This window comes from Nelusetta ayraudi, unplaced genomic scaffold, assembly GCF_046127955.1.
Source record: "Nelusetta ayraudi isolate G7.1 ecotype Tasmania unplaced genomic scaffold, CSIRO-AGI_Nayr_v1 ptg000017l, whole genome shotgun sequence".
NCBI lineage: Eukaryota > Metazoa > Chordata > Actinopteri > Tetraodontiformes > Monacanthidae > Nelusetta > Nelusetta ayraudi.
Window position 1 is genome coordinate 1,297,903 of NW_027466067.1, and position 27,853 is coordinate 1,325,755.

The window sequence follows — 27,853 nt, forward strand, 5'->3', positions numbered from 1 at the left end:
CAAGTTAGTGTGAGTCAAAGTCACTTTCTAGCTGTATGATTGATTGTTTTTTCTTCTATTGGTGTAAAGAGCATCACTCGCTGCTTTGTTTTAACGAGACCTTAAACAAAGAGAAGGGGAGAGAGAGAGAGGGGGGGAAAAAAGCACCGAACTCAACAAATCATGGCTACCCGCCTCTTTCTTTTTCCAACGGACATCGATTTGTCGACTCGAGCCGTAAATGCTGACCGTCTGAAAATAATTTAGATGGAAGCGTTTTTTGTTTTTTTACACGGTTTCGGGGGTCGACATTTAGAATCGAAAACGCAACAATCCAGTTGCGTGGCGACGTTACTGCCGTTTAGCTCCGAGTGCAACCATTATGAGACAACACGCAAACATGAACACAGAGAAAAGCTCAAATGGAGACATAAGGCGATGTTTTTTGTCGATTACGACATTATGCTCGCCCACGTTTCTTTGTGTCGTACAGCCCGACTGCAACAATGCTACTCTCAGGGTGTCTCCGATATGGGGATTAGTCGCGAATTCATACTAAAAATCTAACAACTCGCACGTGTGATCATCACTGTGTGTCTTTGCTTTGTGTCTTTTCGGTGTCCACTCCTTTTTCATCTGCAGTTTTCCCAGTCATCGCCTGAATCTGATATAACCGAGAGGACCAGCGCCCCCGCAACAACACAATGCTGCTACATATTGCGTTTGGTGGGCGTTCCATTTCCAACATTATACAGCTTGTGAGATGAAAACGTACAGATAGGGGTTTTTTTTTTCTCTCTCTCGCATTTTCAAGAAAGGATTTCTTTCGATGGGTGACTGAGAGAAGATGACCCCTTTCTCTTCGTCTGTGGAGGTTGTGCTGCCGTGTGGGGGTGTGGGTTATATCCTGTGGCGTTTCCTGTGTTTGTAAACTAGACGGTCTTGGTCGCGTCGGGAGAGTCTCACGGAAAGGTAGGTAAATCTATTCTCATTTTCTTTCGATGCCCGGTGTTTGCGAAGCTTGCATAATGCTGTTCTTTGATTCAGGGATACGTTTTGGGTACGAAAAAGGGGCAGTAAATGTATTTTCCAACAAATACAGCGTCAGTGTTCGCTTTTGCTAACGCGCTAGCTTAATCGTCGAGAGGGGGAGGCGCTGGTAACGACGGCCATCACGAATGTCTTTATCGCCAAATCTTGCTTCGGACGACCTGGGCTTGAATTTTCTAGTATATATGCAACCATCGTATATTCATAAACTGCTTTGGATTTCGTTGCGACTGATTTCGTGAAGCTATTGCATGGATTTGGCGATACAGGTGGGCCAGAAGTCCTCAATTACGAACATTTCATGGTGCGAGGGCGCCAGCCAGCGTTAGCATTAGCTTTTAGTTAGCGCTTGCTAACGAGCTTGTTCAGCATAAAGAAAACAAATGTGTGGTTGATAGAGTGCTATCGTAGGCCGTTTATTTTCACATTTACTGATGGCGCGCAATTATATGGTATATATTTCGAGGAGGTTGCATTGCTTTTCTACTTAAAATTGTAAGCTGCCGTGGGCTCGAAATCGTTACCGCTAGCCACGCTAGCCGTCTATTTTTCTAGCAACGTTAGCAGGCTAACCAACACTAATGGCGAAGGCGCTGTAGTTTTTTTTCGTTGTGTGCCTCCCACACGATACCGTTAACCGCAAGTGTTCCAATGTAAAGTATATGTCGATGCATCGCTACTTCGTTTATCGTAAGACACATTTGATAGTTGAAATTAAAATAATAGAGTTAAAAAACAAACAGTATAACGTTTCTCAGCGCGTTACATTGAATCCGGAGCGCGAGCAAAATACACGTTAACGCGTAGTGATAGTAAGTAGGGGTTACTTGAAAAATCCATGCCGCATTCCAAAATTAAAGTCACCAAATGTCATTAATCTATGTTACATTGATTTCTTTAGATATATGTATTTTAAAAATAGATGTCTATATTTTGGTATTTGCCTTTTTAAAGCGAACGCACACGTGTGAAAACACACAAAATGCAATGCACAAGTCAACTTTTTAAACCAATGTAACATTGATTTGCCTACGCCATACCCAATACGTACAATTGCTTGTAGTATTCTTGCGGTTTGTTCTAAATTCATTCGCATAAACCCCTTAAAGTAAAAATAAATCTGTTTTATGTTTTGCTTGCCACTTTGGGTCTTTAATCTATGCCACCACAAAAGTGTTGATAATGAATGCCACAATTGATGCTGCGGGGGGAGGGGGGTTGGTGTCTGTGATAGTGTTATTATGGATTGATGTTGTTTTTGGTTTAATGTCAAACTGGCTAAAAGAATTTACAAAATGGCTTGATAAGTGGCTGGGGGTGAAAGATCCATTTTAAATTCAGGTCCTCTCAATACATCACTGAGAATGCATTTGTCTCCAGTATTGCATGGTGTTGTATTTGAATGAATGTAACATACACATATTTAATGATGCATATCAGTCCAGCCGTCAACTAGGGTGGCTCTAAAAAAGGGACTAAAACCTCAGCTACTTTGTAAATTCAAAATGGAAATCCCCAAATATATACTGCATAGTGAGTAATGTGTGTTTATCCTCAGTTTATGCGGTAGTGATTTATTTTCTGAGCACAAATCGGACCCAATCGCACAATTTTATTTGTCAATTACCTAATGTGTTATTCCTTGATTTTAAATATAGTTGTCATCAAATGTTATCCAATGTGGATATGTAATTATTAAGACAGCAAGTGATGCTGCAATTTAATTTTTGTCTGTTTCATCCACATCCTCCTCCTTCCTCAGTTTTAATGCTAGATGAGTGAGGTGGGTGTGGCTTCCCACCAGCCTGACCATCCTGATTGACGGATCTCTGGATGACCTTGTCCCCACCCCTGTCCTGTCCCTGCGCTCACATACACCACAGCAATGTCACATCTGCCCAGCAGCTCAGTCCGCGACCATATGAAATGGGTTTGTTTTTTGAGAACACCAAAGTCAAATTTCTAAGAAATCTTGTGTCACTCAGGATGCTGTCATTGATCACTGTGCTAGCATTTTGCTGTGTCAGTGTCAAAAGATTCAGATCATTTTAAATTGTTTTCAAGTTTTTGGTGCGTTTTAAGTGTTCCTCTTTGTTCCCTTTTTTTTTTTTTTGCAGGCAGGATTGCTTGGCTGTGAGGCTGTCTTGTCTAGTATGGCACTGATGCAGGCCAGCTCCATGGCTGCTCCGCCCAAAAAAATGATGGCTCCACTTGGCCATGGACCACCTCCACGGGAAGGACCTGACCGTGGTCCCCAGAGCCATATGATCCTCCCGTCTGGAATGAGCTGTCCACCCCTGGTTAGGACTCATTTCAGAAATCTTGGGTGGAAGCGGGGCTATGCTATAAACAAACTATACCCACTATCCACAGAATTGGTCAGAAATAAGCATTTTTCACAAGTGCAGATAATAAAGTATCTAGTTTCTTCTTTTTTTTTTCATTTGTACTTTATTCTCTAAAAAGTAAATTACTTTATGTTCCGTTGTAAGGTCGACAAAGTTGTTATAATTCTAACCAAACCATTTAAAAGTATGGTGACATGTAGTTTGTAGTTTGACAAGTTGGCACATGATTACCACGCAACATGTGAAAATGTGCTCCAATGTAGCTTCATGTCAGGGAAAAAATGCAGTCATTGGTCTCATTTTCTGTTTTCATTGCAGCGTTTTTGAATGGGACAGTAATTCACTTTTTCTGACTCTGTAGCTCATCCGGAAGGAAGGTGATTTCCAAGCTCCCCGTCTGCTGGACGAGAAGGATATGAGGGCCAATGAGGACATGCAGCTGAAAAAAAAGAATAGGAAATCAGTAACGCCCTGTAAAGTGAGAGAACAAGAGGGAAGGGGTGGGAAGGTCAGTTGCTGTGGTTGCTAAACGGGGAAATGCTGCTGTGCTTTGTTAATTTTTTTCCTCATTCCCTAAAACGTGCCGTTAGCCGCTTCCACACATTTTTGCCAGTGCTGTTAACTTTCTTCAAGGGCCTGAACGGGAGGTTTCCTGTATGCATGTTTTGTTTGTGAGGGGGAGGGGGGAGGAGTCGAGGAAGATGTGGTGGGGGAGGGGGAGGAGGAGGAGGAGGAGGCTCTCGAGTGGAAAGAGGGGGGAGGGGAGCGGAGTGAATTGGAGCACAATAACTGTGGTTGTGTGTACAACAGGGAGCAGTAACATGAGGGCAGCAGACCATTAGAAAGGGATGTGCGAAATTCAGAAGCAAAATATTAGTTACACATTATAACAGGAAAAAAAATAGATTAGTAAAAAAAAAAAAAAAAAAAATAGCATTATGGATGTTTTTTTTTGTTTTTTTGTAAGAATGTGGCTGCATTCACACCAATTCTTGCATGGAGAAGAAAATGGAAGTGCAGCCTTCCTATTTTCCTTATTTTTTTTATTTTTATTTTTTTAAAAAGCTCATGAAGGTTTTTTGCCCTGTCTAACTGCAAAAAAACAGCAAAAAAAAACAGCTTTTTTCATTAGGTGTGGCTTTCCCCAACGTTTTGCCTCCTGATGATGAACACAAAAAAAACCCACAGACTACACAAGTTGACCTCATACAGTGTTAATTAATAGAGGCTCCTGTTTGTGCTTAACTGCTGTACGTCCCTACAGGTTTGTTTTTTTTGTTTTTTTAATGCCCTGCTATTTGGTGTGAATGCAGACAGGTTCCTTTGTGTTTGAAACCAAAAACAATAACTGTGTGTTTGTTTTTTTTTCTTTTTTCTTTTTTTACTTTAAAGGTCACATGTTAAATGATCATTCTTTACTATCCTTATTAGGGCACAGGAGATGAGAATGGCCCTTCATCCAAAGTGCAGAAAAACTTTATTTGTGATCACTGTTACGGAGCTTTTAGGAGCGGATACCACCTGAAGAGACATATCCTCATTCACACAGGTATGAATTCCACTTGGAACAACCCAAGTGTCCAGTTAAGCCAAAAACAGACTTTAATGCCCGATTTACATGGATCATTTGTTCAGAGAGGTTGAGAAAGAGAGCTTGAGTCGGAGAGATTCTAGCATTGAACCGCAACTATAGACTTTTGAAATGGCCTGCTTTTAACATTTTTAATTTTTTTTGGTTATTAGTTTATCTTTTTTGCCTCACAGCTCAGTGTTATCTGTAAGGACATCAACTAAAACTGGTGCTCTTCGGTTTAGGGGAGAAGCCGTATGCTTGTGCCGTATGTGACATGAGGTTTATTCAGCGTTACCACCTGGAGAGACACAGCCTCATTCACACGGGTATGCGTCCTTCAGCCGTACCCATATTGCAGAAATCCGACTACTTGCGTAGTCCATTTCATGAATCTATGGACAGATGCTCAGGGTTCATTTTGTCTGTGGACAGTAATCTCCAACAAAGCCACCCCCCTAAAACATTGCACCCCAAAAAATATTGCGCCCCCCCCCCCAAAAAAAAAACCCAAAACAAAACAGGAAATGTGGTCCAATGGTCCCGAGTCCACTATTAAAAACTGTTGTTTTAATCTCTTAAGGTTCAGGTACCAATTGGACGTTCATTGTTTGTCTGAATTTGAGCTTTGCATTCGAACGGCCATTTTGAGATTAAGTCCTTCTGTTATGCGCCATTAGTTGAGATGAGCTCTGTTGCACATGGAGCAAGAAACAAGCCTCTCTCGTTACCACTGTTCATTTCTCTGTTGGTTTTAGAATTTATTGTGAAGTGGTCCACTCTTGAATTCTGGTTTGTAAAATTAAAACTATTGCACTTGAAGGGAAAAAAAGTGAAACAAAAACACCACCTCTGCACGAACAGCTGGCATTTGTCAAGGCATTGATTCAAAGTGGCATTTCTTAATGGTTCACTTTGCAAACTGGCAACCACCTTGCACCACTAGATCAAATTGACATTGCATTTTCAGTTTTCTTTTCTTTTGAACTTGTCATTTTGTTTTCAGTCTTGCCGTACTATTCTTGGCCGTTGTGAAAGGTTTAACTTTTAGTGAAAGTGTTTGAACTCGGATGGAATGGTTCTCCTGTTGAAGTCTATCTCGGATGCTTTGCGTTGTAGTGAGTTATGGGTTTACTCATTAATATGCCAACCACACACGATGGCATCTACATAATCTGAAGATCTTAATTAAAAAGAAACGACAACAAAAAAACAGTTGTCCTCAGGATAGACAAAGAAAATATGTATAAAAATATTTGTTTTTGTTCTGTTTTTTACTCTGAATTGTCCTTTCTCAGCAGATGGGTTTGAGACACACATTATTTTAAAGAAAAAAGGCACATAATCTAATTTATATCATTCTTGTTTGCACTCTAAAGTGAACACATTTCTAAAAAATATCCTTTCTGTCAATTTCAGATGACAAATTTAGCATTTTAGTGAACAAAAGACCATTTTAAGTTTTTGTATGGGAGAAACTGGACAGGAATGGTTTTCCAAACTCAAAATTAACTTGTGGGCTTCTGTACAGTTATTATTTAAAAAAAAACATTTTTGCACACTTAAGTTAAAGTTTTGGTATGGCGGAAAGTGACGAAGAATTGAAGAAGATGAAGAAGACAAAGTGGGTGATCGCTAATTCTCCGTTTGTTGCCTCTGATGTGTTCTGGTAACACTAGACTGTCTCATCGGTGAAGAAATGGCTGCAACGATGCAATGAGTGATCCTGGCTCCCATTTCAGTAAAAATAATTGCGTTAAAAACAGCGTCATTAAAGGTAGTTGTGGAGAGATGTGACATGTCGACTCATAACAAGGAATTACTTGTAGCTATTGATGCTGGATGTGGACACCAGTCATGTTAATGCTTGTACTGAATACGGTGACACGTTATCTGATTGGTGACTTTCTTTATGCCTGGCAGTAACGTCTTGGTTCCAGCTGCCCTAATCGGTTGACTTATTTTCCTGTCAGTAAATCCAGTTTGCTGCCACTAGTTTATCTTGAGCTTCAGTAGGTTTTCATCTTCGGATTTGCACTTTGTTTTAGGTTTTCCACGCAGGTGTAAATTAGAAATGTTAGAATGTCTAGGGCGAGACCTGGAAAATGATCCCTCTTGTAAGCGATTCCCCCGACTTTCTGAACTCGAACAGCAATACGATTTCCTGGCAAAATTGATCAGGTGACAAAACCCAGTGATCCAAGTTTCAGACACAACTTGCACATAATGTAAGTTGCAATGCAACAACCATTGCGGGACTACAAACCTGAAGGACCTCCAGTCTTTCTTTGTGACACACGCCTCTAACGTTGGTAGTGCCGAGCAGGTTTTCGCATCTGTGCTGCTTTGGTTGCAAGTTGAGGCTTCCTGGTGACGACTTTAAGAACGGGTTCCAGGGAGAAACTTTTGCCTTGGGGTAGCAGGACTACAAACAGCAAATTCCGAGCTGTGTTGACGCTTAATCACGTTCCTCCGTCAAAGTGTCGACCTGTTGTGTTTTAGGTTGTTGACATTAATGGCTATGTAGGAGAGCGCCTTAATACACACTTTCTGGTCTGATGATACAATATTTGACCGCTGACCCACAGAATACAGTTTTTTTCAATTGTAAATGTGCGGGTGCAATGGAGGGCGTTTTCCACGTCTGGAAACTGAGGTCTTCGTCGTTTTGCAGTCTGTTCGACACTTTCGTTGTCGTAAGATGATGTTTTTAAACCCCCCCCTTTCGAAAGTGAGGAATTCTGTCAGGGGCTAATTTTACGTGGAGCAAAATGTTACAATTATAATCAGCTTAGCTGTCCAAATTGGAAAAAATAGGCCCAAACCAAATTTACTTTTTCCCTTCTTGTTCCTCTAATGCACTTAGGCTGTGTTTGTTACATGTCAAAGCGACGCTATTAGATTGGTGAGGATGGTTAAGGACTCTGGTATTTGACTGTAGGCCCAACCCTCGGAAGCAGAAGCAGTTGCATCTTCATCACATCAGTGTTTTCCCGGCCTTCATCTGTAGACAGTCGAGGATTTGGTTCCTTTGTAGGTGATGAAATCACTTCAACAAGATTTTTTGATAGTGGACTTGTAAGTGGACACAAACATCTGGACCCTGGTGTATATATGAACGCCTCAATGTTTAGGAACATTTGGTTAATATTTTTTTTAATTGAATATTTTTTAAGCCATTTTTCTGTGAAAATATTGCGATCAAACCCAGTTTTTAATTTGTTGACATGAAATCCATGGCAAGCCTTGATACGCAAAATAACATTTGCATTGCGGTGCAACCTGTCATACATTTTTTTTTCTACTTTAGGAAGTGTGTTGTGGGTAAGTCGGCGCTTTTTAAAATCTTTTTCCCAAGCCGCATTCACCTGACATACTATATTAATCAACGTTTTGACCAAATCTACCCAACCCATTTGGCTTGAGTCAGCAGTTGCTCTGCATCTGTTCGTTCATTTTTTGAAATTATTCTTTGACATTTTTTCCTTGATATGTAGGCTGAATAATTGTGTGCTCTGTGTGTGTGTAGGGGTGAAGCCATTTGCTTGTTCCATGTGTGACATGAGGTTTTTCCAGCGTTACCACCTGGAGAGACACAAACTCACTCATACGGGTATGCGTCCCTTCACCGTGCCCATTTCCTTTGACACTTTTTGAGTTCCATGTTTCAATTTAGGAACAGCGGCCTTTACAGAGTTTAAAAACATGATGAATCATTATGCCCTGTGTCTTTCAACACTTCCAGTAAATGGATCCTGCTGCTTTCGATACAAACCCATACGACGTATACATGGTGCTTATACTTAATTACAATGTTAACATGTATCATAAAATGATGTACAGTTAAGACATCTGAGAAGAAGGATGACGTCTGTTGCAGATCAGATTATCAGTTGTTTTGTTGGCGAAAGTGTTGTTGACTTTCTCACAAGAGGTCGAGTCATCCCCATACTTAAAACAGATGTAGCGCTTGCTATTCCCAAGCACAAGGTCCTAATTCAGACCACTGTTCACCAAAGATGTCGAACCCACGCTATCTTGGCCTCGATAAAGAAGCAGTTGAACGTGTGGGCTTTAGCCGGCCAGTTTGGTTAGACGGTCTCTCGCTATCTCGCTGCTGCCTTGTGTGTATTGTTTTAACACGTACGGCTTCTGTGTTGTCGCTGCTTCTGTATCAGTCTCCTCCAGATGATTTCAAACTGAACTCTCCCCACCTAAGGGACCAAAAAAAAGTTGTTCCGTTTAGATGTGGAACCAGTCTCTCTTTTGCATGAAGCTTTCCTTGAATGTGTGATTTTCTTTGTGCCAAGTCAGTCCCAGTGATTTAATGTCCGTGTCCTGATGCTTTCCTGTGATTTAATATGGAAGGACGTAGCTAATGTGTATGATACTCTTGTGTATGTAGGGGTGAAGCCGTACGCTTGCTCCATGTGTGACATGAGGTTCTTCCAACGTTACCATCTGGCAAGACACAGCCTCACTCATACTGGTATGAGTCTGCTTATCATAGTTTTCTAGGTAGTGGTGTTTTTGGGGGTATCTTTAATTATTCAGCCCATGGCTGTATTACAATTGAAAATTCTAGTGAATGAAAATGTACCATGGAGACATACGAGGATTCTTCCCGTGGCCAACGTTTGGCTTTGTCATGCGAAATCATTGCTTACATTATATTTACTTCAGTTTGTAAAAAATACAGAAGAGTGCCATAGTTTTGTACCGCAAAACAAAGTTTTGATTCTCACGTTGGCGAGAGCTCGTAAAGTGTTGCAGAAGTATTAGGCTTTTGTAGGACGTGGGTTATGATTTAGGACGCATATTTTGCTGCCGGCCATAGAATTAAGAATTAGATCAGTACCACGATGAAATGTGAAACCTATCACGTTGTCCTTGTCATGTTAAATCTATCACATTATAACTTGATAATGACTTTATTTTTATTTATTTTTTAGCTCTGATGTGGTCGCAGTAAGCTTCCATCGTGTTTTTTTTTCCTTTTCTTTGATTTCTAGCTTTTTTATTTATTTCATTTTCATGTGTGTAGGGGTGAAGCCGTACGCTTGCTCCATGTGTGACATGAGATTTTTCCAACGGTACCACTTGGCGAGACACAGCTTGACTCACACGGGTATGGGTTCTAACTTCTCTGCTACATTAAAGCCCATTTACCCAGTTGACTCCAATTCATCTGTCCCAGAGCAACTGTTAAATTGTGTCCCAAAAAAAACAACTGACAATTGAATAACCACAATCATTTAGTGTGTGTCAGGGGAGAGGGCTTACACTGTAATCCTTAAAGGCACCATTTTCCACAGAAAATTCTTAATTACCCTGTCAGTTTATTTCAGTACATCTTTAAACAGTATTTACACAATGCTAAGGGCAGGTTAGATCTTTGTAATGCATGTCGTCTTTAATTGATTTAGTTTAAAGAACATTTCACATACCAAACCTATTTTGAGAGGCTAGAAAGTGTAGGTGAAATTCTTCAACTGTCATCACACTGTTGGCATTGCTTTTGGCATGTCTGGATGCATCAAATAATTAAGTGTGTCCTGTTCAGTTACTTGTGTTTTTCTTTTTTTTCCTTTTTTATACAACATATTTGCTCTGTGTGTGCAGGGGTGAAGCCATATGCTTGCTCCATGTGTGACATGAGATTTTTCCAGAGATACCACCTGGCAAGACACACTCTCACCCATACGGGTACAAGTTTCATCATCTCTCTCCATTAAGAATCCATTGTCCTAGTATGCTATCTGTGTACAAATCATTACACAGTGCACTACAAAACAGTATCACTACATTTACTATTGGTTTGATAGATTTCAAGTCTTATGTGCAGGGACTAGCTGTGTAAAACATGACATTCTGAGTTAACCATTGATTACTGTTTAATTACATAATATTTTGTGTGCATAGCTCCTGAGTACAATTTGTTAAAATTTGGTACTGTGTGCGTCTAGGGGTGAAGCCATACGCTTGCTCCATGTGTGACATGCGGTTCTTCCAGCGTTACCATTTGGCAAGACACAGCCTCACTCATACTGGTATGCTTGAATTAATTATTCATCTTCCAATGTGAATATTTTCTTTGAGATGGCACAATTTTTTTTTCTCCAGAGCCTAATTGTACACTTCACTAGAATCATGCTGGTAAATTTTCTTCCCCTTCAAAAGAAATACTTTGAAATTGAAATTTTAGGCTTTGTTGGAAAACTGTCCACTGACAAAAGTGACACTCTGTCAAGAATTTCTTTTGTGACCATAATAATGTTACAATTGCATGTTTATTGTTGTGAAACATGCTACACCAAAAAGCATTTTAAATGTGTCATCAGTCAAAATGAAACCAACACCAACTCAAAACTGTAGGAATCCTCGGACTGAAACACTGAAATGGACTCCCTTGAATGCTGCCGAACTTCAAAATTCTAACATAAACCACTCTGCATGATGCAGTCTAGACTACAACAAGATATCTTGATTGTTAAGCGACAATGATTGTGTAGCCTGCTTTGTTGCGGATTTAAGATGCTTTTTTGTGTAATTTCTCAAAGAATTCTGCCAATGACAAAGCATGTGGTAATGAATGTCCTGAAAACCGTATTTCCTTTCCTTTCTGCCAATTTTGAAATGTGTCTCATATACTTATGCTCTGTTTAGGGGTGAAGCCCTATGCTTGTACTATGTGTGACATGAGGTTCATACAACGTTATCAGCTGGAGAGACACAGCCTCACTCATACAGGTATGTACTTTTCTGTTACTCTGTGGTCATGCATGTGCTACACTTTGACTAATATTTACATGGCTGCTTCAAACTCGAGTTTGTATTGCTTTCTGTCACTATATTCTAAAATTCTAATGACTCCCGCCTCAACAATGAGTCTCGTAAGCGCATAATTATCATTTTTGCAGCCATACTTTGCATTTGAAATGACATGATGACCATGAAAATAAGGCCAGCACCGCTCTGGCTCATAAACCATGGTAGTGCTGGTTGGCCTTGATTCGAGACTTAATGGCCATGGAAGTAATTTTCTGTTAATATAAAAAAAAAAACAAAAAAAAAAACTTGTCTACGCATATTTTGAGATGTTGAATGAGTCAAGAGTTCAAAGTTAAAACCAACAATCAGACTCACAAGTGGGTTCCATCTTAATGTGTAGCTGGCAAAAATTGTTGCAATTTCATTCCTCGACACCTCAGAGGGAATTTCTACCATTGTGTAGAAGTGATACAATCGGAGTCTGGACCAAGTAGTTTGGAATCGGTCATTGCAGATGGATTCAAATGGCACAGTTTGGTGTAGAGGCCAGTCAGTTCAGCACCTCAGTACTGTCTGCGCAAACGCGTTCAAAGACAGACTTGTCGCACCAATATGAAGAAGCTGGTGGTACGCACTGTTTGTGTGTGTGTAAGTTGCACACATACAAAATGATCAAATTGTTTGCAGTTTTTCTTCCCATTCCCAAATGAACTTAAATAATTGCTTTGGAAAAAAAAAGCAGACAAAGGTGTGTAATTCTCTCCAGTAGATCAGTTGTAGACGTGCAGCTGAACCGAAATTTTGTTCTTAAACCTTTTTTATTTTCAAAAATTCACCATATTTGACTTTTGAAATGAGGAAATCTTTAGTAGCATGTGCAACTGTAACTAAAGTGTGGTATCTGCGTGGAACAGTAAATTGTGTGAATTGAAATTGAACTGAGTGTTTGTGTCGCTAAAATGTCATTGTGTCATTTCATATCAAAAGTATTGGTAAACATAACCTGGCCCTCTGTAATGGGTAGCTGTGCTTCACTGTCTGCAATACGTTCAAGAGACTTGCAGGGAAAATGTGGCAGAGTTGACCAATTGTAGGAGAGCTTACTCCGTTGCGCTCATGAACCTGGTGCTGTGGCATGGATTTCTTTTTTTTTTAAGACCTTTTGCTCTGCATTTCTGCTAAATTACAACAGTATCTCTGCAACGTAATGTTCTTTAAAGCTGGAGTGCGGTACTTTTATGTACGAGTGAATGTATGGTAAATTCAAACCCTAGGCCAAAGAATCCACACAATTCAGATTTGCTTACGACCACCACAATCTAAATCACATTTCAAATTGTGGCCCATTTCTTTTTTTCCTTGAGGCAGGGTTTAGTTTCCCTGCACTGACATAATATTGGCGTTTTGTTTCATACAGATAAGCAGTAATTGGTGAACACGGATTAGTGCGAAGGGCTTGAGAGGGATTTTGGAATATGTTCAAGTTTATTATCAAAAAATTAATGGACATCCGAGAAACCATTCCAATTCTCCAGATTCAACTGCAACTTGCCACCCAAAGGGTTTGTGTAAGAACTGATACTGTCAGTAGGGTGTCAAAGTTCCGCACTGCAGGTTTAATTTTCTCTGCATAGTTGTTAATCAACTGCCTAAAAGTGTCTGAACTCTGTGATCAACCTCTTCAGAAAAAAAATATAAATATCATTTTTACCTGAAATCTGGCAATGGCATGTTGATTGGGGCAGTATGCAAAACTGTGATTTAAAAAAAAAAAAAAATGTAGTTAATTGGACTTTTTGTGTTTTTTGACAATAATTGTTTCGTTCTCAGCTATATTTCTCTGGTTTCAAACCTTTTACCAAAAGAGAATCATTTTGTTTCGCCTTAAGGCTCCCATATTATGCAAATTATACATTTCCGATCACAGTAAAAGCGCGCGTCTCAGCGCTGAATTACCCAGGAATGAGAATAGTTCACTCGAGCTCTTCTTGCTCCACTTCATGGAGTAGGAATGGTGTACGAAACCACCAGTTTAGGGAATCAGCCCTTTGCAATGTTGCAAGTGGCATTGATACAACAGCAATTCCTTTCTCAAGTTAGTCACACAATATCATCCATGACCAGATGTCCATTACATCCTTTGAGACCTTGTGGCCTCGTTGTATTAGTCCCCTGCCAATTGCGTGGAAGGCACAAGAGGAAGCTAAGACAAAGCATTTATGTGGGAGCTTGTACATGGTTGACTAAATTTGCTGCTTTTGGGCAATTCATTGTGCAAGTTGGCGTCACTGGAGTCATGGATTAGAAAGAAAAGAAGAAGAAAAAAAGATTTGAAAATGGGCATAATATGGGATCGTTAAGTTTTGTAATTTATTGCTCAGCCAAAGGCCTGAGAAGTTGGAGGCTAAGTCATATCGATTGTTGAAAAGAAATTTCCGATTGGAATAGAAAACATTTACTGGAAATTCCAGTGGAAAAATGAGCGCTGTCAAGTGCAACAAAACTTTACTAATGCTTAGTAAAGTTTTAACACTGAACATTTTTGGCAGTTGAGTTTTTATTGCTAAAGCTGGTACTTTGTGTGTGTAGGGGTGAAGCCGTACGCTTGCACCATGTGTGACAAGAGGTTTTTTCAGCGATACCACCTGGCGAGACACAGCCTCACTCATATGGGTATGCGTCAGCTGATTTTACCTCAGTCACAAGATTAGGTTTCTGAAACATCTGTGTTGTTGACCTAGTTGCAAATATATGTATGCAAAAAATCTCAGCTCCAATTGGAACACATCATCATCCCATGTGTTGTTGTGTTTTGTGTAAGTGTAGTTGGGTTTTTTTTTGTTTGTTTGTTTTTTTGAAAATGATACAAGCATCATATTTCATTAAAATGCTGTACCTGTGTCAAGTTAAATTTTTGGGGTCTGACATTGGTTATTAACCACCGATTTCAAATTAGTCCACAGTGATTGATATCATTGTTTTAGAAATTCATCGATTTTTTTGCCTTGGTGACAGAGAGACAAAGTAATTCTCTTGATGCTCTGCGTTTAGGTGTGAAACCTTACGCTTGCACCATGTGTGACATGAAGTTTTTTCAGCGCTACCACCTGGCGAGACACAGCCTCACTCATACGGGTATGGGTCCGTGCACCGTGCCCATGACATTCAGTGTTCGATATGAGTGTGTACAAAAAAAATTTTTTTTGTTTTTGGTAGCATACACAACACGTGTTTAGAATTCAAGAAGATGTTGGCATTAAAGATACAGTCAGAAAAGGGTAATACTACTATCAAAATCAGAATACTCCAAGTCCAAAGTAAACTTTAAAAAGCCTTTGTGAGTTGGTTAGGATAAATATGAGTCATTTCTTTCTGTTGTCTTTGCTGTTTGTTGGTAACCACAACACTGGGGAAAGGGTGGTTAATTTATAAAAATAGTTTTTTGAAAAAACATTTTTTTTGCATGAATTGGCGGCATTTGTGTGGTTAATAACCAATAGTTTTCAAGTTACTTCAACTAAATGATAAAAAAATGGAAAGTAGGGCAAAGGATTATAATATTGCTACTTTGCATTTAGGTGTGAAACCTTATGCTTGTACCATGTGTGACAAGAGGTTTTTTCAGCGCTACCACCTGGCGAGACACAGCCTCACTCACATGGGTATGGCTCCGCCCACCTTACCCATATCACCAAGATCAGTCTGTGATTATATTGTGTCAGATACCAAAACCAGCCACTTCCCTTAAACTGATAACGACATCAAGTTGTAGCTCAAATTTTCAGTTTGTACATGCTTTATGCAAGCAATTTAGAGAAATAGTCGACTTGAGCAGCTCATTTTCCGATGAAAACATTTACAGTATAATTTATTCAATTTGGGGTGAGGATTATTAGACAAACAATTTTTGCAAGCAAGTGTAATATCCTTTGTCAAAGCAGTTTAAAATCCCCACATTCTGAATAGAAACACGTGCACTCTAAATTGTGAACACGCACACACACACGGCAAAGGGTGATTAATTTTTGAAAATAGTTTCGGGAAAAAATTAGATTTTGCATGAATTGGCATTTGTCTAGTTAATAACCCCTAGTGTTCAATTTACGTAAAGGTCCAGTGTGTAATATTTGGCTTGATGTATTATTTTTACATTTGGTAAAAGGTTAATGTACTGCCCAATATACATTAATAATAGTGTATGATTGCAGTCCAATGAAAAACATTTGGTTTTCCTACCCTTAGAACGGTTCTCATATGTATATAGATATATATATATATAAGAATACACTTAGATCAAAGGTTTTGCTCCTAGTTAGCTGCCATCTTGCACTGCCAAAATTTTAAGGAAGCCGATCTGAACAATTTAGGTTGCCTAACAAAGCGTTTTGCAGTTAGGGTGACTGATCGTGTCTTCAAGTAAACCAACTAAGAAGAAGGTCGACAAGAAATTCAGGTGTTGGTGCGCAGGCCACCGTAGCTCACTGACAAACTCAGGGGGGGGGGGGGTAAAAGACGCTGCGATCTAAAATGTAACCATTTGATGTTGCTGTTTCTTCTTCCAAATCTCCAAACATTGCACACTAAACCTTTAAATTAAATTGAGGAAAAAATGGAAAGGATTAAAATATTGCTACTTTGCATTTAGGTGTGAAGCCTTATGCTTGTACCATGTGTGACAAGAGGTTTTTTCAGCGCAACCACCTGGCAAGACACAGCCTCACTCACATGGGTATGGCTCCGCCCACCTTACCCATATCACCAAGATCAGTCTGTTTATATATTCTGTCAGCTGCAAAAACCAACCACCTCACCTAAACTGATCATGGCATCAAGTTGTAGCTCAAACCTAACCTTTATGGTTTGTACATGCGTCATGTAAAACATTAAGAGAAATATTTCACGTTAGCAGCTAATTTTCCAATGATAAAATTACAGTACAATTCAATTTGGGGTGGGGATTATTAGACCAAATATTTTGTCAAGCAATTGTGATATCCTTATACAAGGCAGTTCAAAATCCCAACATTCTGTATAGAAACACATGTACTCTGTAATTGTGAACACACACAGGGGAAAGGGTGGTTAATTTATCAAAATAGTTTTTGGGAGAAAGAAAATTGATTTTGCATGAATTGGAACTTGTGTGGTTAATAACCAGTAGTGTTCAAGTTACTTCAACTAAATAAATAAAAAAAAAAGGAAAGTAGGGCAAGGATTAAAATATTGCTACTTTGCATTTAGGTGTGAAGCCTTATGCTTGTACCATGTGTGACAAGAGGTTTTTTCAACGCTACCACCTGGCAAGACACAGCCTCACTCACATGGGTATGGCTCCGCCCACCTTACCCATATCACCAAGATCAGTCTGTGATTATATTGTGTCATATGCAAAAACCAACCACCTCCCCTAAACTGATAACGACATCAAGTTGTAGTTCAAACCTAACCTTTATGGTTTGTACATGCGTCAAGTAAAACATTCAGAGAAATAGTTTACTTTAGCCGCTAATTTTCCAATGAGAAATTTACAGTATAATTTATTTATTTTGCGGTGGGGATTATTAGAGCAACCGTTTTGGAAAGCAATTGTAATATCCTTTGTCAAAGCAGTTCAAAATCCCAACATTCTGAATAGAAATGCATGTAGTCTTAATTGTGAACACACACACACACACACACACACACACACACACACACACACACACACACACACACACACACAGGGGCAAAAGGGTGGTTCATTTTTGAAAACAGTTTTGGGCAAAAATTATATTTTGCATGAATTGGCATTTGTGTAGTTAATAACCAGTAGTGTTCAAGTTACTCAAAGGTCTGGTGTGTAATATTTGGTTTGATTTATGATTTTTATATTGGTAAAAGCTTAGTATACTGCGCATAATTACATTAATAAGTGTGTATACAGTAAAAAATATACACAGAGCAAGGGTCTTGCTCCTAGTTAGCCACCATCTTGCACCACCACCTTATTTTTTAAGGAAGGTGGTCTGAACAATCCAGGTTGCCTGACAGCGCATTTCATAATTAAGTTGACTGCTCATGTCTTCAAATTAACCAACGAAGAAGAAGGTGGACGAGATATCCAGGTTTGGCTGCACAGGCCACCATAGCTCACTGGGAAGATCAGGAGGGGGAGGGAGCGTGAAAGACGCTGCAAGCTAAAATGTAACCACTTGATGTCGCTGTTTCTTCTTCCGAATCTACAAATATTGCACACTTAACCTTTAAACTAAATTAAAGGAAAGTAGGCAAAGGATTATAATACTGCTACTTTGCATTTAGGTGTGAAGCCTTATGCTTGTACCATGTGTGACAAGAGGTTTTTTCAACGCTACCACCTGGCAAGACACAGCCTCACTCACATGGGTATGGCTCCGCCCACCTTACCCACATCACCAAGATCAGTCTGTGATTATATTGTGTCAGATGCCAAAACCAACCACCTCCCCTAAACTGTTAACGACTTCAAGTTGTAGCTTAAAAACCTAACCTTTATGGTTTGTTCATGCATCATGTAAAACATTCAGAGAAATATTTCACGTTAGCAGCTAATTTTCCAATGATAAATTTACAGTACAATTCAATTTGGGGTGGGGATTATTAGACATTCTCAGCAAGCAATTGTGATATCCTTATACAAGGCAGTTTAAATTCCCAACATTCTATATAGAAACACTTACACTCTTGATAGTGAACACTCACACAGGGGAAAGGGTGGTTAATTCTTTTTAAATAGTTTTGTTTAAAAAAAAAAGTTTGCATGAATTGTGGTGAATAACCAACAGTGTTCAAGTTACTTCAACTAAATTATATATATATTAAAAAAAAGGAAAGTAGGGCAAAGGATTATAATATTGCTACTTTGCGTTTAGGTGTGAAGCCTTATGCTTGTACCATGTGTGACAAGAGGTTTTTTCAACGCTACCACCTGGCAAGACACAGCCTCACTCACATGGGTATGGCTCCGCCCACCTTACCCATATCACCAAGATCAGTCTGTGATTATATTGTGTCAGATGCCAAAACCAACCACCTCCCCTAAACTGATCGTGGCATCAAGTTTTAGATTAAACCTCACCTTTATGGATTTTACATGCGTCTTGTAAACAATTCAGATAGATTCCCTGCTTGAGAAATTTACAGTTTAATTTATTACATTTGGAGTGGGGACTATTAGACAAACAATTTCAGCAAGCAATTGTGATATCCTTTGTCAGTTTTAAATCCCAACATTCTGAATAGAAACACATGCAGTCTTAATTGTGAACACACACACACACACACACACACACACACACACACACAGAGTCTGAAAATAATCCCATAATGCTTTGCGTTTAGGTGTGAAACCCTTTGCTTGCACCATGTGTGACATGAGGTTTGTTCAGCGTTACCACCTGGCGAGACACAGCCTCACTCATTCTGGTATGCGTCAGTGCCTCTGCCCTTCTCGTAGTTTGAATGTCAATGCTATATAGTGTTTCATTATGGAAATGTAAAGCAGCTCAAACCGCTTTAAAATGAAGGTTTATTGAAAATATGACACTCTAAAAGCCCTTCGTTAGGTTATACTATATGTAGGTACATCACAATTCGAAAAAGACATGCTTTCAAAACCACTATTTTTTTTCATCACACCAGTCCAACTGTATGAGCTGGCTCCCGGAAAGCGCAGGAACTCCTCAAGGCGTGTGCAAAGTAAATTAACACTATCATTATTTTAATATTTTTTTTGTTATCATATTAATGTAACGTAGACAGTACTGCATGTTGCAATTATTTTATATATTTGTACATATATACATTTCTACAAATCTAGGAAAACAAGACAATTGAGACAAATGTTTTCACCCAGACATTTCAAAATAACACATTTTTGTGCTCTAAATCCATCCCATGAAACTTTGGTATTTCAGAGTTATCGTAGTGTCAGAATCCCATACCAGCCCATGCATAGTTAAGAGACTTTAAAATCCACCGGAAAATTCCTGGATATGCGTGTTTAATCATTAGCGTGATTCAATTCCTACATATTGCAACCAAAATATTGGCTTTTTTCTATTTCAGCTTTTGGATACAGAGATTACTTTGTATTTACTTGTAGAAAGAAAAAAAAAGCCCATTGTGATCTTCATCTTAAACATTTAGTTGTGCACATGTTGTTGGGAATTGAAGTTATACAAAGGAAACATTAAGTCCCGATTTTCCTTTGAATTCGAATTGGCAAATGTGTGGTTAATAACCAATAGCTTAGCCTTACCTTTGAAAGAATGGAAACTGAGGTATTGTTATATTGCTACTTTGCATTTAGGTGTGAAACCTTATGCTTGTACCATGTGTGACAAGAGGTTTTTTCAGCGCTACCACCTGGCGAGACACAGCCTCACTCACATGGGTATGCGCCCACCCACCTTACCTCTGACCCTAAGATCTGCCTATACGTAAAGATGACATATTCGACTGAGCTTTTGGTTTTAGACCTTTTTAAGTGTTATTGGGTAAAAAAAAAAAAATCATTTTTTTCGAAGACTGAAAAACACGACAAACATACTATTAAAGCATGTCAGTCCATTTAAGTAGGACTGTGACATCATCAGCTCATGTGATGTGTTAAGTTGTGGATGTTAAATTTAATTGAACCAGTCAATGTAGTTATTAAGATTTGGACTTAAAACATATCTAATCATTCATGAATGTGGTTAAACAACCCATCAATTGTAAATAAATGTTTCAGGACTGATTGATGGATTGTGACATAGAATGTCAAAAGACAAGGAAGTAATTTATTGATGCTTTGCATTTAGGTGTGAAACCCTTTGCTTGTACCATTTGTGACATGAGGTTTGTTCAGCGTTACCACCTGGCGAGACACAGCCTCACTCATACGGGTATGGGGTCCGTGCACCTGCCCTTCTCATTATGTAGATTGCAATTTCATAACAATGCGAGACATACATATTGAAGGCTTAATTACTGATCAGTCAGGAGTAGTCAAGTATTTCTTTCTATTTACTTCCATTTTTATCCAGATGTGAATAAATCAGAAAACTAATTTCTGAAAGCTTTGAATAATTGGACAGCCTAAAAAAATAATAAATCTCAAAACCCCACAGTAAATGTGGCACAACTAGACAGCTAGACACAACAGAACAACTAAAAATTTAATTCATGTAATAATTAAAAATTAAAACTTTTATAGACATTTTGTTTTTTAAACTTTGCACCTAGTTGAGGCACATTTATGTCAACATCACACTTATTACTTATTGCATACACTAATGCTCAAACAGATTTCTAAATTTTAAGAACAGACTAACAAATGAGTGAACATTTTTTGCCATAGAGGGTAGGACTTGAGGCTGATTTTATTTGTAAAATAGCTCCACATAGTGCCCCACATCATAGCCTACACACTAGCCCCTGCAGTTTTAACACTCGCATGGTGTGTTCCAGCCACTAACTGTTGAGGATGAAGAGATGCATTTTGGATAGTTGGCAAATGAGTTTGATGAGTTGGTCCTACGTTGACAACCTTGTATTTTACCATCAGTGTGAGAGAGGGTGACAAGTAGCTCATCAAACAGATATTGTACCCATGAGGTAGCTACTCTGACTCCTCTAAAAGGTGTTTTAACTGCAGAGAAGAAATCGGACTACACAATACAGTGTATGTGTGTCTTACATCTCTTCATATCCTCTCCTGTGGCTTTTGTGGAAAGCCAGCAGAATGTAACATTATATTACACTCCACAATCCATTGCGGAGCTTTCTGAAAGACATTGAAATGGTACTGTCACCAATCATTTTGCCTGCCCTATGGTGGTTTGCAAGTGCCCCTTTCCCTGAAAGAAATGTACAGGTCGCCAGTTTTTTTTTTTTTTTTTTTTTTTTTTTTCCTTGGTTCTACTCGCCAACTGGTGGAGCTGTGTGGCTGACCTCAGTAAGGTCAGAATTACACGACTAAGCTTAGTAAATAATGGAAAGCAGCATGGAAGAACAATCTGTTGTTGCATCACCATCAGTTGTAGGTTAAAGGTGCACGTGGGTCTGTGGAGCAGGCTATGATGGAGGGTCAGCCTCAGTGTGGTTTGACGTAGGAGTATAAATCGGGGTAGAGACTCTTGTACCTCCAGGTGTTGCTACTATCACAGACTCAGGGATGGAACATCAATTTGAATATTATCACAATCTTTCATCTTCGTACAACGAAGTGAACAAAATACAGATTCCAGGTCAGGCGTTTAAAAAGATTTTTTCTTTTCTTGTTTTGAAATTTCTAAATCAGTGTGTAATAAAGTAACTAACAGAGTGGTTTCAAATCATCACTCATTTTGTTTGAGTCAACATTACTTAGTTAAATACAAGGTATTACATAACTTGAAACACCTCCAATTACTCGTTACCAAAAATACTTTTCCTTTTATAATATCAGCCCAAGTCTCAACATTAGGAACTTGACCACACAAAATGGAAGCATGGTCCTACCTACCATCTCCATACTGCTACTTCTTTACACCTCAAAGAGAACCAGTTTAGCCTTTTCCCATTAAAATTAGACAGTTTGAGCAACTTTTAGCCAATCAGACCGATAAATCCTACCCAACCCTGCTACCAGTGTTTTGGTGCCAGATTAGCTGGAGTTTAAAAGTTGTATTCTTTGTGCCTGTGGGTGGTAGGGCTAATACATTGCTCTGTGTGTGTAGGGGTGAAGCCGTATGCTTGTTCCATGTGTGACATGAGATTTATTCAGCGTAACCACCTGGAGAGACACAGCCTCACTCACACGGGTATGCGTTCCTCTACCGTACCCCCCCACCCACCCATCCACCCAACTCCCCCCACCCCCCACCCCACGATCGGACCGACTCTGGCGCTCACAAGGACGGGCTCGCAGCAAACTCGAGTTTGGATTGTCAACACATTTGATGGGATGTTAAACCAGCTTCAGAATTTGCCTCTGTTTCTCAGAGGGGACCAATGCGGTACATCTTGGCCACCCAAAAAAAATAATAATAAAAAAGAAAAAAATAGAAAAATTCCACTCTGATCTACACATAATGAGTTGATGACAAGGCCTTAAAAAATGTAACTGCTATGCTTTAAAAAAATGTTTTGATCGGGCAGCCTGTTTCTCCCCCCCCCAACTTTACTCTTAAGTGTTGGAAGTTAAGTGTCGAGGAAAGTCTGCACGCTGCTTTTGGTGTTGGCTTAGAAACGCCACAATTGATGAATGACTTTGTATTTGTGTGCTCTTGTAGGAGAGAAGCCATTTGCTTGTGACATGTGTGATATGAGGTTTATCCAGCGCTACCACCTGGAGAGGCACAAGCGTGTCCACAGTGGGGAGAAGCCCTACCAGTGTGAGAGATGCGAACAGGTCTGTCCACACACACACACACACACACACACTGCGTTGTCCATGGTCACAGAAAGTGTTATTCTGGGCTTTCCCTCCAAACCACCGATCAAAGGCGTTTTAATCGTCGCTCGTCATTCTCCATGTTTTCTACTAACGGTGTTCTTTGTTCCGAAGAACTTCTCTCGGACGGACCGGCTGCTGCGACACCGGCGACTGTGCCAAGGTCGTGGCGTGGCCAAGGTGGAGAGCCAGCCGTGCTGCGACCCCCGCCCGTACCCTCAAGAGCCCCCGCCGGCGCCGCCCACCTGGAGCCCCCTGCACCCACCTCCTGGCCGGCTGGCCGTCTGACATTCCACCCCCTCTGCACCCACCATGGCGCCAGAGACGAGACGTCCACAGGGTCTCTTCTTTGCAGCTGTGTGTCGCATGACGCCACACTTCTAGCACAGGCTGATCTCACAGCTCCAGTACTGGGAATACTAATGACAGAGGGACAAATTCTGTGTTTTATTATTTTTTGTTTTTGTTTTGTTGACTTTATACCTTTTTTTTTTTTCGTTGTTGTTCTCTTCTCCCCCTTGTGCTTTTCTTTTCTTTTTTTTTAAGGCAAGACTTTTCTGTGATGAACAGTTGTCCTGTTTTGTACTTTATCTATTTGAGTTTTTGCAACAAAAAAAGACAAGTTTTTATTGTTCAAATATATCTGCATCTGGTGGTACTCGGAAAAGGGCAGTGGGTTATTGTTTATCCTGACATGCTAGCAACAAAATGGGGATCACGTTGGTGACGAGACATGTTTGAGCAGCTTTCTAATTCTTTCTCGTTGCGGCCCTGCCGGCCTCTCAAGGCCTCTCACGCGGGTCACACGTAGGGAAAACCGAAACCTTGTTCCAGGTAAAGAAAAGATAGCCATGAACACCAGCTGTCAGTCACTTTTTGCCATCTTTTACCGATCGCTGCTGGTCTGAAGTTGGTTCCCCCCCGCCCCCCCACCCGCCCTGACTTTATCGCGATATTAAGCGCAGTTTTCATCATTTTTTTTTTTTGTATGTAAATAAAATGTACTTTATTTTGCTGCACGGTTTTGAACGAAGGGCCAGAAAGCAAGCTAACATTAGAAACTGGTTCAAACATGGTGTCTTGCCACATTGATAGAACTTCTGATAAAAAAAAAAAAAAAACAACCCAAACTTACATCGAGTGTGCCGAGGGGGGCAAAAAGACAGCGTTTCAGTGCTCTAAAACCAGGACTTCCAGAAAGTTGGGGATGAGAGGGTGGCTGCCAGGCAAGAGGGCATTCTCTGACTCGGCTGATGACGCAGGAAGGCAACGTTAAGAAGCCTGGAGCGACAGAGTCACGCTGTAGTGTGTTCTCTACTGTAAATACACACACACACTTCGGGGTACTTGACAGAAAATGTCACCGGGGCCTGACCACATATGTGGTCCTAGTTGGCCCTTTTGAAGTCCCATTATGTTGTTTGTACAGATTCTCACTTTGTGAGACATGCGGGGGTATACAAAATCTTGTGGCCTTAGTGTTTTGTTTTTTTTGTTTTTAATTCATTTGCCTTCTCTCAACTGTTTGTTATTGTGAATCTGATGTATTTAGTAAGATAGACAACCTTTCTTGTGTGTATTATTTTTTATTTTTCAATTTTATTTTTTAACCCTAAAGCCGTGCTAGTTACAGAATGTTGGAGGCTTGTGTGGCTTCAACCAACTGTTTTACTTTGTTTGTTTTTTTTTCCTTCTCAGTCCAGGGAGGTTGGTTGTCTTTTGGTAATGAACTCTTTTGGATCGTTGTTACTGATAACGGTGTAACACAGTCTGTAGTCCTAAAGGAGCCCTTTTGGAATTTCGATGGTCGTTGTGACAAGTCACCAGTACCGAGTTGTTTCCCGCAGCAGCGCGCCGCCTGGTCTCAGTCCACCGCTGAATCCACACCCGCTTCGTTTTAGCACACACTAACGATTGCCTTTTTATCCCAATATTATTTGGTTGGTGTGTTCTAATGGATGTCTGTCATGTCATTGGGGTTTTTTAGCCTTAAGTGAGGACACGCAAATTAACCATTTTTACTACTAAATGACATTGTAGTGAGTTACTTCCTTGGCCCGTGATGTCATTCGATCGCGGGAGTGTGTGACGGTCGGTCCATCCGTGGCTGCTTGTTGGGAACGTAGCTCCAAATTGCTCTCGGCTGTGACCGGAAGGGTAGTGATCAGTGTTTTGGCCTGCTTCTGGTATCAAGGCTTAGTCTTTCAGTCTGAACATGAGTGCACATGGAGGCACAGCTCCATGATGACTGTGTTTTACCAACCAGGGTCACCAGTGGGTCTCCTTTTAATCATGCAGGTAGAAGAACATGTTGTTTTTTTTGTTTTGTTTCTGTTCTTAGTTGTTTGTAATAGCCCGTGCAAGCTTTAGACTGAATGTGGAGACGGGGAACCCCCTGACAGCATTATCTACTCTTTGATTGGTCAAATGAACTGTTTGTGTTTGAGAACATACTGTAAGTGGATCATCGAGTCGTATCTCCAGTGTCACTGGGAAAGCTTCTACTGGGCCTCTCCTTAACTCAAGACAAATTTGTGTTTGGGCTAAAAAAAAAAAAAGAATGAAAAAAAAAGAAGTTGTAATAGATGAGATTCAGCTTTACATGGCGTAGTGAGTGCAAGTGACACCCAGTGGCATCAGAGCTGCCAGGTCTGAGAAATCATTCAGATCCAAACTGTGGAAGGGACAATACTAGCTTGAGTATTTAGCGAAACGGCTAAAGGGCAATAGAGATATATAGTTGACGTCACTTGTTAATACCTTTTTGTCATTTTTTTACTATTCTCAATCTCATTGTAAAAATGCAATAGTTTCCTGAAGTCTCAGATCATTTGTTTATAAGGTTGAGGTTTTAATTTTACATTCGGATCTGAGGATTTACATGTCTGAGAATTTCTCATCACGTTTTGATGATTGTTTCAAGGAACTTTTTTTATTCTGAAGAAATTGTAAACACTGGAGTGAAAGGAAAAAAAAAAAAAAGACAAAATGACAAATGGATATTTTTTTCCTTCAGACTATACTAGACTTTAGGTTTTAGAAAAAGCCAGTTTCTCCTCAACTTGGCGCAGAAGGTGGATAGAACCATTTGGATCAGTACAGTCGAGAGCCCAGTATGTCCGGTAATTTTCGCATTCGAGGTGGTAGCACCGTATTTTTTTTTTTTTCTTACACAAAGTCCCTGGTATTTGTAGTAAATTATCTTGATAATGGTATTAGATGAACAACAGCAACAATAGCTTTCACAGATTAGTTGTTTTCTTTTTTATTAGTCTTGCATGCACAGTTATGGTCCTCAGTTAAGATAGGATATTGATATTGATTATTTTGTGTAGAAAAATGAGTGCATAACTTCCTAAAACATATGTTAAAAATGATTATTGTAAAATGGGCTAACTAATATGTACCCTTGTGATCCAATTAGTTTCAAATATATGAAAATCAGAGGAGAGGCTTCTTACTATTATGCTGAAATAAAAGACATTTGTAAAGGAGTTCATAAGATTACCAGCTGTATTCATTGTTTTTATAATTTCTTATTTCACATTTTTCCTTTTCATGGTCACAGTAATTGCATTTTAAACTCAGCAAAATACATTTTGTTGAAATTTTATGATTTGCAAATTAAAAAATCTGTTGTAAAAGGGATTAGTTTTACCTTCTGTTGAGGCTGCATCAGTGTTAAATTCCCAGCTTGTGTTTTGATTGTTGAATTAAAATTGAGTTCATTTAGATTTGTTATACTTGTGAGTCTTATCACACTGAAGAGCTATTGTTTAGATATGAGGGCACACATTTAGATCTTTTTTTCCCCCCCTAAAGATATCGGCTCAAAAGGTGTGCAAAACTCCAAAATATATCGAAACATCAAACGCTGTGGTTCCACAGCCATGCCTTGGTTTTCTTATTTGTAATTTAAACATTATTTTGCAGTATCAAATACATTAACCAGTGTATTGGGTTTAATTCCCCACCCACCCCACACTTTCTTTTATATTAATGTATCAAAGGAACTGCAGTCTGAGACAAATTAACCATTAGTATCATTTGGCACCATTAAATGTTTTATAATGTAAAGTCACAATTGGAAAAGAAGAATCATGGCAGATTGTCATGGACCTAACGTTATGCTGCTATGACCCTCTTGAATTAATTGTATAGTCTAGCAGTGGTAATGTGTAATGTACAGCTGGCAAAAGAAGGAAAAGGAAAAAAACATTATTTAATGCAAAAGTTATTGAGACAACTTGGGATAGATACAAGTTACCTTTTACCACTACATCCACAGGGTTTGTGCCAAGTTCCATCCTGTTTCTCTACCTGTGGACTCCTTCACTCTGGCATGGGTGGATCTGCTGGAGCCTCTCCCAGCTGCCATGGAGTGAAAGCAGGGCACATCATGGATTAAAAAAAAAAAAAGAAAGATTAACAATAACTGATTCAGACTCAAACAGTTAGAGTTTCCACCTGATTCTCCTCACATGCCCCAGGAGGCACTGGGATCAAATCTGCAACCTTCTTGCTATGAGGTGACGGCACTAACCACTGCACCAGTGTCAGTGTGTGGGCTGTGTTTGAAGTTGTAGAGTGAGGTTTGAGCCTGTATCTGATGAAAGGCCGCCTAAACTGTATTAATAGATTCAGTTAATCTTAATAATCTCCCTCGGTCTCCATATAAACGTTTCAGGGCCGCAAAGT

General features: G+C 39.6%; 1 protein-coding gene across 50 annotated transcripts; it reads left to right on the forward strand.

Moving 5' to 3' along the window:
• Nucleotides 1-576: 576 nt before the first annotated feature.
• On the forward strand, nucleotides 577-26,889 carry znf740a (zinc finger protein 740a). 50 transcript variants are annotated; one of them, XM_076024504.1, is made up of 27 exons: nucleotides 577-705; nucleotides 794-951; nucleotides 2,792-2,959; nucleotides 3,147-3,329; nucleotides 3,739-3,885; nucleotides 4,809-4,926; nucleotides 5,193-5,276; nucleotides 8,477-8,560; nucleotides 9,353-9,436; nucleotides 9,992-10,075; nucleotides 10,570-10,653; nucleotides 10,914-10,997; nucleotides 11,614-11,697; nucleotides 14,308-14,391; nucleotides 14,770-14,853; nucleotides 15,297-15,380; nucleotides 16,364-16,447; nucleotides 16,960-17,043; nucleotides 18,019-18,102; nucleotides 18,609-18,692; nucleotides 19,078-19,161; nucleotides 19,378-19,434; nucleotides 20,048-20,131; nucleotides 20,541-20,624; nucleotides 22,440-22,523; nucleotides 22,995-23,113; nucleotides 23,270-26,889. In XM_076024504.1, the coding sequence occupies exons 3-27, from the start codon at nucleotides 2,915-2,917 to the stop codon at nucleotides 23,441-23,443; spliced, it is 2,355 nt and encodes a 784-aa protein (XP_075880619.1). In that variant the 5' UTR covers nucleotides 577-705; nucleotides 794-951; nucleotides 2,792-2,914; the 3' UTR covers nucleotides 23,444-26,889. The 50 variants fall into 50 exon arrangements, with proteins under 50 accessions (XP_075880619.1, XP_075880620.1, XP_075880632.1 ...); XM_076024505.1 differs by lacking the exon at nucleotides 577-705 and having other exon boundaries at nucleotides 744-955; XM_076024503.1 differs by lacking the exon at nucleotides 577-705 and having other exon boundaries at nucleotides 745-951.
• The last annotated feature ends 964 nt before the right edge of the window (nucleotides 26,890-27,853 follow it).

What these genes read in the sequence shown, in the direction of transcription:
- znf740a (XM_076024504.1), top strand. Translation starts at nt 2,915, where the DNA reads ATGTCACATCTGCCCAGCAGCTCAGTCCGCGACCATATGAAATGG. An exon ending in ACACAAACTCACTCATACGG is followed by an intron (nt 8,561 to 9,352) that starts GTATGCGTCCCT and finishes TTGTGTATGTAG; the next exon opens with GGGTGAAGCCGTACGCTTGC. An exon ending in ACACAGCCTCACTCACATGG is followed by an intron (nt 17,044 to 18,018) that starts GTATGGCTCCGC and finishes CTTTGCATTTAG; the next exon opens with GTGTGAAGCCTTATGCTTGT.